Source organism: Spodoptera frugiperda, chromosome 31 (assembly GCF_023101765.2).
Source record: "Spodoptera frugiperda isolate SF20-4 chromosome 31, AGI-APGP_CSIRO_Sfru_2.0, whole genome shotgun sequence".
Classification (NCBI taxonomy): Eukaryota; Metazoa; Arthropoda; class Insecta; order Lepidoptera; family Noctuidae; genus Spodoptera; species Spodoptera frugiperda.
Window position 1 is genome coordinate 6,588,611 of NC_064242.1, and position 12,717 is coordinate 6,601,327.

General features: G+C 35.1%; 1 protein-coding gene across 1 annotated transcript; it reads right to left on the minus strand.

Moving 5' to 3' along the window:
- Nucleotides 1-38: 38 nt before the first annotated feature.
- On the minus strand, nt 39-10,454 carry LOC118276257 (PI-PLC X domain-containing protein 3). The gene is made up of 7 exons (XM_035594504.2): nt 10,248-10,454; nt 6,165-6,316; nt 3,099-3,346; nt 2,689-2,901; nt 1,637-1,724; nt 1,200-1,434; nt 39-718 (listed from the first exon to the last, which is right to left on the minus strand). Exons 1-7 carry the CDS (start codon nt 10,309-10,311, stop codon nt 375-377), a joined length of 1,344 nt encoding a protein of 447 aa, XP_035450397.2. The 5' UTR covers nt 10,312-10,454; the 3' UTR covers nt 39-374.
- Between the last annotated feature and the right edge of the window lie 2,263 nt (nt 10,455-12,717).

A 12,717-nucleotide genomic window follows, 5' to 3' on the forward strand; every position in this document is an offset into this window, starting at 1 on the left:
TGTTCAGTCTAAATAAGAATTAAATAAAACTCGTTACCTTCTTTGGCACATCTGTATTTTATGTACAAATTGTTGGCGGTCCTTTTAAAGGACTGTCAGACTAGTTAGAACCTATATACAAATTAAATATCTAAAAATATCTCACTACTTGTCGACTGGGTGCTCTACGTATGGCAGTGAAGAGGCGGACATCCGCGATCAGCTGGTAACTAGATAAATAATTGATTGTGTAAGTATAGCTGGCGTGGCAGTTCCGAGCGGTTGCGCCGGTGTGGGAGCCACGGCGAGCGACGGCCGGGAGCACCGACACGGCCGCGACTGCGTCTAGCTGCGTTAACGTGGAGTCCCCCGCTTCGGAAGCGTTTATGACGACGTCATAAGCGGGAGGCCCGCTCAACGCTAATCATTATGGACAAATCTACTACGTCATTGCCTAAGAAGAAGTCGGTGGAAATGATATTGGCCTGAGTGCGCCAGCGCGTCGCGAGGCGTGCCGTCACGTTGCGATTGACGGCGTCAGCGTTGTCACGCAGTGATCCTCGCAGGAAGAGGATGTCAAGTACAGTGGGAGTGGTCTGCGCCATCGCAGAGAATAGTGGCGACCGCGCTGAGGGCGAGGGAGATGACGCTATTGCCCTGTCTAAGTACTGGAACAACTCCGTCGGACTGTTCGTGTTAGCCCACAAATGAGGTAGGATGGGCCAAAGCCACGGGTTTTCTGGAAAAATAAAAACAATGAGCTTGAGATCAGTATCTAAAAAAATTAATAAAATAAGTTGGCACTATGTTTTCAATTTATGTAATTTTATCTGGGAAGATAGAATACTTATCTCCAAATCATGCCCAATTTAATTAAATATAAATTTATCTTTTAGCAGGTGTATTTATCATCCTTCCAATTAAATTAAAGTAGCAACGATTACGGTTTGTTTATTTAGGTATCTGTAGATAACGGTACATCTACTTATGTAAAATGATACCAGACGGAAATGTTATATAATTCTGTCCAACACTGTGTATTGATTTTTAGAGTTCTGTGTAGACTACATTAACCGTTTGAGATCTTCAGAAAAAGACTACTTTGTGAGAGGCAGAAATAAAATCACCCCTTGCTGGGTATTCACACTTCCTAACACTGTACTATCGAAGCACTCAGTAGTGGTTTAGACTATATAACTCAATGAGTATATAATACTTACGGGAAACTATAGAGTTGTCAACATAACTGAAGAGGAGACGCTTATTAGCATTGATGAGCGTCTGCAGAGTGGGCCCCCTGGTACCAATGCCTGTCCCAAATTGATTGGCTAAGGCCAAGTGGGGCCCCAGTTCTCTCTGCACAATTTGCAGTAGCCCTGTGTGCACAGACCTGATTGGTGCCCCATCTGGTTGATAGAAACCGACGGGGAAGTGATGGGCATCTAGGAACACTACCTGGAAAGGTAGGAAAGGTAGCTTAGAATTAGCCAGAATCAACGTTTTTTTTTAGTAAAACTGTCAATGGATGATGCCATGTAAAGATGAAGAAAAAAATGGAAAATAAATTATTTAAAAGTGATTTAGCAAATTTATCAACAAACTATTAGTCTCTATGATTATGTTGTACCTAATGTCTGTGCTGTGAGACATCACTCACCTCTCTCGTGACATCAAGGAAAGCTCTTATTTCTCTCAACAGCGGCACCAAAGGACGGACTCGAATTAAGTTATGATTCAACCAATATCTGAAATCATGAAAACGAAATGTTACACACAAAATACATATTTATACGACACATACCTAATATTCCACTCCTGGCTCTATTGAACTAAAATATCATGTTTATTATCTTTCGTTTAGCAATGAATTATGTCCATTAACTTGGTAATAGAAGTACCTAGTCATGCGAGACCATTGATCGCCTGACCGTTCAATGTTTATTTGGTATTTGGAACAAAAGGTTTACGACCTAATTATCCGTAATTGTATTACATTTCGTTACATCATTTCCAAGTAACTGAAGTTAGCAGTAGTTTTTTGTTTCTCGAATAGTCGAATTAGCATACAGCATACTAGGCAGAGTGATTGTTGTTCGATATCGAGTTAGTTTTTGTGGTTATGGTGGAAATTGAGCGAGTTTGCCTACAACGTTCCTCTGAGTCGGTCAAGCGTTGCTTAAGTAGCAAACTTCTCGTGTCAAGTCGACTCTAGGCTTATTGAAGAGCAATGAAGCGATTTATCTCGGCTAAATGAGATATGTATACTTTGGGGATGAGGGAAAAACAATAAAATGATATAATAAAGAGTTTTCTAGCTATCACTAGATTATTAAGTGACTGTATGATTAACTATCCATATGTATTAGTCTTTCAACTTTTCATCAAGAATGAAAAAATATGTTTTTGTTAAAAATATTCTGTGTCCCGAACATTTTTTCGCTAACAATTTCCTAGTAATGTGAACCTTTCTCTGTCGCCTTTCACGGAACTACCGATTACACTAAACCCATCTTAAAATCCTCAGATAATCCGCCGTTCAATCATTCCCTTAACACGATTGAGCCATCTTGGGCTCTAAGCATACTCTCGTGAATTTTACAGCGCAACTTTACAGAAATATATTACCTTATGGACTCAGAACATTACTTTGATTGTTATAAGTTATTCCAAAATAATGAAATGAAGAATAAGAGTGTGGTTACTAGGTACCTGTCTTCCTCTTTGTCGTAGAAATCGTAATAAGCGATTCTGAAGTCGAAGTATCTGATGCCATGCACCAGTTGGCCCCAAATGGACCGATCTTGGCATAACACGAAGCTGTCCCTTGATACGGAGCTGACTTCAGTGTCGAACTTCCACGCTCCTGCGTTATGTGTACCTGCTATAGCTAAGTCACCGATGCGCAAGTTGTTGATTTTTGGCCTGAAATTTGAAACAAGGGATAAAGTTAATGATAGAGCGGTTCTGAGTTTAAAAGAACGTAAGTTTAACATAAAAAGGTACTTAAGACATAAACCAAATATGTTGGAGGGCGTTAAAATATACGTTCGTTTCTTGGTGCTGAAGGGGAGTTTGTAAGAGATGGATTTCCTTAATTCTCAGTGAATTTAGAAACTTACCCTGCATCTTCCATCCAAGTGGGCTGTATTTTCAAGCAATTGAAGGCTCGTATTTCATTATTGTCTCCTGCAGCGACCCATGGCCAAAGACATTGAGGGCCTTTGGTCCCAGCACCAGTTGCCCAGCCTGCAGGCAGAGTTCCTGCGCCCAAGGACATGTTGGTGATGACATGACCTTCTACTGATGTCACGCGGAACACTGCTAGCGCGTTATTCCATGACTGTGGTCTATCATCGAATAGACCGATCTGTGGAAGAAAAGCAGTCAAAGTTTACATAAGTATGGAGTGATATGTAATCTGTAAACGTAGGTTTTTCTGGAACCATAAAATAAGCGATTACTTAATATTTAATGGAATTATGCATTGCAGTAAAAAGTTATTACCCATTATAAAATATACGTAATAGTAAATAATGGGTAGTAAATCAAAATGAGGTAATTTTCATTATGATCCATTTTTGTACGTGACTAAAACATGATACATTGCCGTTGATTTCCTGCCTTTGCATTCACACGCAATTGTATTTGATATGTGGGTATGATCATTCATCGGTAGGTGACATGTAAGCGAAACCACTTCCACCATTATTGTATTTCGTAACTGAGTATTTGAAGGAGCAGCAAATGATGCCGTGAATAATAAAAATTGATCGTCAACGGACGAAGTGTCACGTCCGTGTGATTGTCATACTATGTTACATAAAATGATTTGTAGACATACTATAGATTGTATATTTATTAAATGTTATTAAAGAGTACAAAGTAAAAGTATACACAACATATTTGACATAGCTGCTAATTAAACCACGAACGTATATTTTGAGACAGTATCAAAAAGAACAGAACAAAATCTCGTTGTTGAATTCAAGTAATGCTAATAAGAAAAAGGTCAACGTACATAATAGCCTCAAACAGACAAAGCAGAGAATCATAACCACTCAAACGTTCACGTGCGACACCTGTCAACACCTTGTACGCCCACGCGCTCGATCTGTGTTGAACCGCGTCGAGCGCCCCATGCCGTTACCGATTCAAAGTGTATTTTCTAGCAAACTATTGCAGCTATAGCAAAGTAAAAAATACCAGTATAAAGCTGAATTATTAAGGAATCAAAATATATACTAATTAAAGTACAGAAATCAATCACAAATGCATAAAAAAAAGTTGAACTTAACAGAACGGGCTAAATATTTGTTTGTTTTTTTGAACAAGTTTTGACTAAACGTTATTTAATTATTTATTTTCGTTGTTTTATTTTGAAAGAATGAATCTTAAGGATTATTTTAATATACAACACTAATACAGTAGGATGATAAATAAATGAATACTTCAATTTTAAACGCAAACACTTCACAAAACTTGACACACAGTTTGTAAACAATTATTTTTTATATTCTTGCTGTCACCTGGCATACTGTTTTACCGACCAATAGATGCGTTATTTAATACAGATCCATCTAGTATAACATTCGTAAAGCTCTTTGAAGCTTGTCATAGATAAAAATTCGTTGGAAGTGAACAAGTCAAATGGGCTGCTATAGTCGCCCTGGCGTTTAACGCCAAAATTTTTTGGGCGACTATAGTCGCCCGGGCGTTTGAGTGGATAAAGTGTTAATGTTATGACTAACAGAGCTTTATAAGTTTCAATTTACCCTGACAGATTTACAGTTTATTGTGTGATGCAACGAAACAAAGAGTACAGGAACGGTAGTGAACAGTTCAGCCAACTTTGAGCTTTATTGTGTCAATCATAATAATTTGCAAGTCCACTGTGATTCAAATCTGACTTATGCGGTTACGTTTTTATGCATTGATTGACTGTGTTTAGAGTAATCTACGTTTAGTCTGGTAAAAAATATAAACCTGTTTTATAAAAATAATTAATTGTACGAATACTGGGACAACATTTTAAATACACTTACAGAGTACTTACTAACTTACAGAGATTGACGATGTTGAAAGACAATTCTTTCAAATTCGTCAAAAGAATAGTCTTTCAAAATCTTTAATGTCTTAAGTTTTGTCCAAAAATTGATACTTTGAATCATTCCTATGTTTCCACATTTCAGTTTACACTTAATAAATCTAACAATCAAATTCCTATACTCCGGAAGATTAGTGCGCGATAATAGTAAATAATTATTTGAAGATAGTCATTATCTAAGATCAATGTTAATATTGTTTTTCATTCAATATGTTTGTTTAATTTTGTTGAATGACTTGCTAATAATTATGAATAACTAACATTGTACTACTTTCATTGTATTTCATTCTTATAATTGTTGCTGATTTAATGGCTTGTAAAGTTCTAGTGGAAGTTTATGATCCGTATTTTATAAACAGAAGACATGTCAAGCAAATCTGATAAAGAAAACAGGAAGAAAAAGAAAACCTTATGTAGATTTTTCCATATTCTAAGTATATGTTAGATTCTGGTTGGCCGGACTGACTCTATTCTACATAAATATAGGTTTTTTACGGAATAGGGCGGTAAACAAGCAGAAGTAAATCATAGATCAGAATGATTATATGTTTTATAGATACACATGGCCTAAGAGTGTATATGTATGTGGGTAGGTACATGTCAACGTCATGCTTCACAGCTCGATAACTCCAAAGGATGACGAATGATGAATTTGCACTTCAACTACTAATTTAGCGTTAAATATAGTGGGAATGTATTCAGACAAGGACAGGTGGAATTTTTTACTTACTACGTGATTTGTATGTGGGTGTTTTAGGGAAATGATGATTGATGAAATAATCAAAATTGAATTAAAACACTTAAGTCTCATCCTATTGGTAGAGTTTTCTATCTTATAAAGACACTAATGCCAGAAACTCTTAGTAATATCCAAGAATCGAACCTGGCACCTTTTCTTTTCCAATCATACTTGCATTTATTAGACTAGTATTACTAGAAATAATAAATGACCATCGTATTTGCAATTACTAGACGAAATAATATAAAAAATGGTAATTGGCATTACATAGACAGAATAAAACATCATCATACATTCTCGTACTGCAATCGAGTCTCGTAATCTAGTTAGTATAGCACTTACTTGTGTCGGTGTACTAAAACACCCGTTGAAGTCCCAATTAAGTTCCACTGCATCCAAGAGAGTTACTGAAGCAGCTAACCGGATTTCAGGCGAGTGTACTGTCACCCACACCCGACCGCAGGCTGACTTCTCCAATATTTGCTTTTCCGTTGCTGGAATTAATATCATTAAAATCTGAGTCAGGTTCTGTAGCTAGATTATTTAAGATCTGTTATTATTTGTTATCACAGTTTTTGAACGTTAATAATTGTTTATGATATAGTATGTTTTTCGGCTTACTCACGTAAGTATTTGACGAGTAACTCGACTAGTTTCGAGCCATGCTAGTAAGCCGAAAAACATTATCATTAATTCACGAAAATTAATTATTTAGTTTAATTAAAAGTCGTTATTTACTCCATGGCTAAGAAGACGTGAATATATTTAGGTCATATTGCTTTAGTTTATGCAATTTTAGACCATAATGCAACTTCGATGTAATCTTCTACACGCTTGTAATTACTACGTGTATTCATATTACAAACCAAAAGCAGATAGGAGATAAAATAAAACGTATATTCCCAGTATTTCAAAAGCCAAATATTTATGATCAAATGTGGTTATTAACATTGCTTCGTGGAATTCAACCAACTATTTGATTAGCCTATCTCGACGTATCACAATTTCGATCTGGAAACTAAATAAAAGGGTACTGAGTACAATACTAACAAGCTGTGTAGAATTCAGTGATAGCGAATTTAGTCTTTGTGAAATAGGTTGAAATTTCTAATTAGACTTAGAAACTGTTTTAAATTAATATGTCAGAACAAAGGCTACTGAAGTAGTTACGTATACTAAAAGTTTCAAATATGTATGTATATAGTTAAATTATTTGTATTGTTTTGTACTCAAAGAGAAACTGGTGATGTTATCCGGCGCATTATTTTATAATTATACACAGATAAGTTAGTAATTAGTTGGTATGTTCTACGCGTTAGTGTTATTTATTACTTCGTCTTCTGCAATGTACAATGCGTGCTACCACCCACCAGTAGTGAGGTCCTTGGAACCGTACACTTTACGTACATACACGTTTCAAAGTCCGTATTATCCGGCTCGGTTTTACGACCGGTAGTACTACCGGCGACGACTTTTGCGGTACTAGTGACACTGAAATGTTACATGAAGATGAATGTTAAAGTGATGACCAGATAGTTTGCGCTGCGTACAATTGTATACAATGATGTGTCTGAAATAAGAGTTATGTAAGCATATTAAATATAATACATATACATAATATAGACCAGTAATACATAATACATGAGTAGGAAATAGTGATAGCTAAAGAACTTAATAGAATATGAGGCATTACGTGTCGTTGATTGCTAGAGATTGTCAATGTAGACGTATTGAATACAGAGCTTCAGAAAGTGATAGATGACAATATTGTTTAGTCCTAAGTCTATATAGACAAGTAAAGTTGTTAGTCAGGAATTCAATTAAACATGACCTCTATAGAAGCGGTCAAAGAGGATTTAATGGAGGTTCCGAGCTAAACCACTAATCTAAATTGACGAGTGAACGAAAATGTAGTCCTTTCTGAATTCACTGACCCCACACCGTCCGTGTATTGTTACAGTGTGCGTTACCGATAGTGAAAGTGCTAACAACCTGTCTAGAGGTACAAAGATTTAGGCCAATTTAGTCTTTACTGCGAAACTGAAACTAATTTATCATGTATCCAAGACGGAAAACAATGATTTATCAGTATGTGCAGTGAGTCCCAGTATGCGTTAAGTAATACTAGGCTAATGACATAATTGCAGAGCGATGTGTACCGAAGCATATTTAATTGAGTGTTTAGTAAATCTACCGCGTGGTCTCATACGGATGCTCTGTTCTGTTACATAAGTGAAGCTCTTTGACTGACGTGAGTGGTCGACCAGTCGAGCAGTTGTCGTAACGCTGCGAAGAAAGAGTTTCGGACAATGAGTCAGTGTCGTTGTTCTAATTGACAATGTTATCGCAGATTTCGGCTGCATCGTTTCTATGCAAATTAGTTTGTGATGCTTTTGAATTAACTTTTGTTAGTTTATTTTCAATTTTATGAATATATTTTTAGTCGCTTGTCATTTATTGTCAGAGATATACCTAGTAAAGATTTCAATGAATCAGTTTCTATTTTAAAAATCTAAATTCTGAAGGAAATAACATCGCAATTGTTTCACAAAAATACGTGGAGAGTCGATTAATTTAATTAATTTCCTTAGCCCCGTTTACTTAAAAATGTTTACGTACAGATAGTTACAGTTTTGATTGCAAATGCATGAACCGAGGTTCCACTATTACTGTTACTTCCAATATTGATTAAATTGTTCTTGAGACAGTCATGGTTTAGTAACATACTATATACTTATATGTTATAGATACTTAACAAGGTAGATTTGCGGATGGTTTAGCATCAACGTGACAAAACTTTCGAGTGTTATAAAACCGATCTTATTGTAGCAATTTAACGTTTTTTTTGTTTTATTTGGGAAAATCATCCAATGATTTCTCCCACCTTGGGCGAGGCGTGAGGTAATGTCAGACTCTTAATGACTAAAAACCACCCCGCTCCTACTCCTGCTTTTTGAGCCCCGGTAACCCGCTAAGCAGAATCGCAGATCCGTACAATCATATCCCTTGGAGAGTTATTGTGTATGTTTCAAATAAAAAAAACTGTATATCATCAATTACATAAGGAATTCAGTCTATCATAAAAATCAGTCATAATTCTATCATAAAAATCAATCTGCCCCTCCCATGAATAACAAAGCTACTTTAAATCCATTTATAAGTAAATCTGAGAATCTTATCTTACATAATCGTAAGTAAGACAAATTGCGTATTAAATGCTGCTAATTAATTTGCTTACTGGTGATAAGATACTATCCGCCACTGTTATGACGACAAACATTATTATTTATTGTTATTTTTTAAATTGAAATTATCATAAAATCCGATCTGTAAATACCTTAATAAGTACAAAGAAAATGAGACGTAATATGTATTTAGATAGAAGATTATTCGATAGTTTGGAAAGTTATTCAAATATATACTATCATTGAGAAAGGTCATGGTCGGTTCAATGTCTAAGCCATAGTGATCTTGATCACTTTCTTCTAAACTAGTAGGCTAAACAGTGACACCGTCTATTACATTATAATACTTTATCATACTCGCACTAATAACTTAACTAAATGTATTACAAGCAAAAGCGAATGTATAAACAAAAATACATATGCAGTATAACTTGAGAGTTGTTCAACCAAAATATCCTTTCGCTGTGTTATTATTGTTTCCAGAGGGAGAACTTGGGATACATTGTATGTGTCACTTCCCGTTCAGTTTGGTCACTGGAATGTCAAATAAGCTTGGCAAGGCATTGGGGTCATACAAAGGAGAATCCCAATTTTGTTTCGATCATGATTGTTATAAAAAGCATTAATAACAAGCATTTAACCTATACTGAACCCAGATATGGCATAGGTCAGTTAGATTTCCTGACTTATACGGACTCTACTTAGGCACGGCAAGAATGAAATAATAGTGTCTAGTTTTAATCTTTAAAGTTACGTAAATGAGTAGGAAATTATTTACTATCTTCTTACATAAGGCGATAGTAATAATAACACAACAATCAGTCTTGATTTAGATTTAGCAACATCAGTTATGAATATGAAGTATTTGCGCAGATATATTTTTTACCTACATCTTTTTTAAGGTCGGTGATCAGATAGTCTTGTTGTTTTTTATATTACATTAAGTTCTGTAATTGTGTTTCGAAATATATAAATGTTTATTTTAATACAACCAATATCGGTTGTTTATGTCAGTTTTAATTGCCACTGTATGTTAATGCTTTTGCATACGACTCACACAGAAAGCTGACAATTCGCCCGATTTATTACGACTACATTTCAAAAATACCTCTTAATAAAGCACTATAAAATTGAAATATATTTTTAATATTCATGTGTATTAAACAAATAAAAAGTAAACTGTGACTGAAAGCTGAATAAAAACGTGGTGTGAGAGTTGTTGTCAAAATATGATACTTACGTCCAATAGTGGCTCCGAGCGCGGTGGCGGCGAGCGCGAGCACGGCGTACCACGACACGGCCATCTTACAGCGGGACTCACGCGCCACTGAACTACGACCACATTCGGCGTTCTTTCGCTACAATTGATTGCTGCGCAGGAGACGTGCACTAACGCTCGATAAAACGCAATGGTAAAGTGTCACTCGACTGGTTTTTGCACTCGCAATCTTGTTCTGCACACAATGACACGTCAGTGGACTGTGTATGATCGAGCGCGTCGTGGGGTCCCTACTGTTTCTGTGAAGTAGGCAGATGTAATGGTAGTGCGGGCTTCCGACAGTTCCCTCGTTTCCGATCGGGTGTCGCGTGCGTCGTCGGCGACGCAACAAGCTATGGTCTGGAGCACGTGCAGCCCAGCGGATGCCGCTGATCAACTCACAAAACGGTTCAAAAACAGATTTAGTTTATTTGATGTATACGCTTTATTTTTTGCTTAACTGAAATTGAATGGGATGTTATGCGTCACACGTGTGTCCAAACGTTAATATGGTGGTACATCCCATATTATGTATATGTAGGTATGATTCGTAATATTAATATTTACCATTTTAAAGCAAAAAAACATTGTTTATACTTACTTATATTTTTATTCTCAAGCATACCTATTATAATTTTGTGCGTCAAATAAAGATATTGCCAAGATAATTACAATGTAATGCATCTATTATTTACATCATTAAAATTATTCAACAGATAGTTTGTTGTTGTTTTCAGAGGTTATTACAAGATTTAAAAGTAATCAAAAGAAGTTTTCGAATCCTCCTCGTGGAGCCTGTCTTCGGAACGTCCTTAGAGATTACAAAACAACGTCATGACAATTTCCTTTTTCTTATTTGGTCGATTTATAAATTTTTGTCTTCTAACTTTGAAGAGTTCCTATACAAAAGATTGTGTGAAATAGCTTTATCTGTCTTTTAGAAGTCGAGTAAGGAAATTAAAATTCTATGTGTGTATGCGTATGTTTAAAACTTTAAATTGTTTTAAATGAATGAAGGTAAAATTTCGTCAGAATACTTTTCTATAATGTTAAGGACGGTTAAGAATGTTGTAATCTCCCGATATGCATAAATATATTGGTATGAGATGGCTTGACATTGAAAGATTACCCTACGTTATAAAATTATGCCGAGATACAATATACCTATAAGGGTGGTTTTCCGAAAAACTTTAACTTTTATTTAACAAATCATTAATCTCCTGCGTTATTAAGCATCGCGGTACCTTATTACCATCCTAATTTTGATTGTATTGGTTGAGAGCAGTGTCACAGCTTATTTTATTGAAACCAAATTTTGTGTTTCAATTGGCAGAATTGTTAACTTTTGGTTGAGGCTAATGACGCCGTTAACATTTTGTGATTTTTTTCGGAAAACCACCCATAAGATGTTCTAAAATTATATAATATCAGAGGTTAGTTCTAAAAAAGACAAGACAAAGTGTTGAATTAGTTTTCAAAATTTATATTAACTTTCATTAAGTGGGACGAATAAAACTAAGTAATATTATGTATTATGGAGTATATAGCATAAATTACAAAAATTCAAATTATTTATTGTGAATTTAGTACCACACAACTATTTATATTTTGTTATCTTTCTTGGTATGAATGCAGAATTGTAAAATCCTTAGATACAAATGAAATAGTTCACAATTTTAAACATTAACGTAAATATTGAACTTATCATTTATTTACCTTCATATTTTCAACAGGGTAATAAACTGAATATACGACTTTATTTAATTACACTCGACACAAAAGCATTTTGCTATGATTGATATTAAAATAATAATTTGTGACTTTGTTATCTAATAGATATGTTATAATTTCCATTGTGACTACACGTCACGTATGTTATAAATTAATAGTTCTTTATAAAGTCTTTATTAACTACAAAAATAGTTTATTATTGGTTTATTACACGATGACTACAATATCTATACAACGCTGCGTCTGTCATTTGTTTTCATCTGCGACGAGATACGACTCTATCAAAACTAGATCGCACTACTTTAGATAAAGTACATAGAAGATAAAACTAAGTAAATAAACACGATGACTAAGATACAGACACGCAGACTGACAGTATCTAGGTTAAAATATATAAACTAAGCTTGTCTTTGGAGTATGAGATTTTAAGCATAGTGCGACTGGGTGGTTTTCCGAAAAACTTTAACTTTTATTTAACAAATCATTAATCTCCTGCGTTATTAAGCATCGCGGTAGCTTATTATCATCCTTATTTTTATTGGATTGGTTGAGAGCAGTGTCACAGCTTAATTTATTGAAACCAAATTTTGTGTTTCAATTGGCAGAATTGTTAACTTTTGGTTGAGGCTAATGACGCCGTTAACTTTTTGTGATTTTTTCGGAAAACCACCCGACTGTTGATGAAGCAAGAGAAGTAAATACATATGTAAAATTCATACCA

Excerpts from the sequence above, each read along its gene's own strand:
- LOC118276257 (XM_035594504.2), bottom strand. The coding sequence starts at position 10,311 with ATGGCCGTGTCGTGGTACGCCGTGCTCGCGCTCGCCGCCACCGCGCTC. Across the intron at positions 2,902-3,098 it reads ACTTGGATGGAAGATGCAGG|GCCAAAAATCAACAACTTGC; the intron begins GTAAGTTTCTAA and ends TTCAAATTTCAG. Across the intron at positions 719-1,199 it reads TGACAACTCTATAGTTTCCC|AAAACCCGTGGCTTTGGCCC; the intron begins GTAAGTATTATA and ends TTATTTTTCCAG.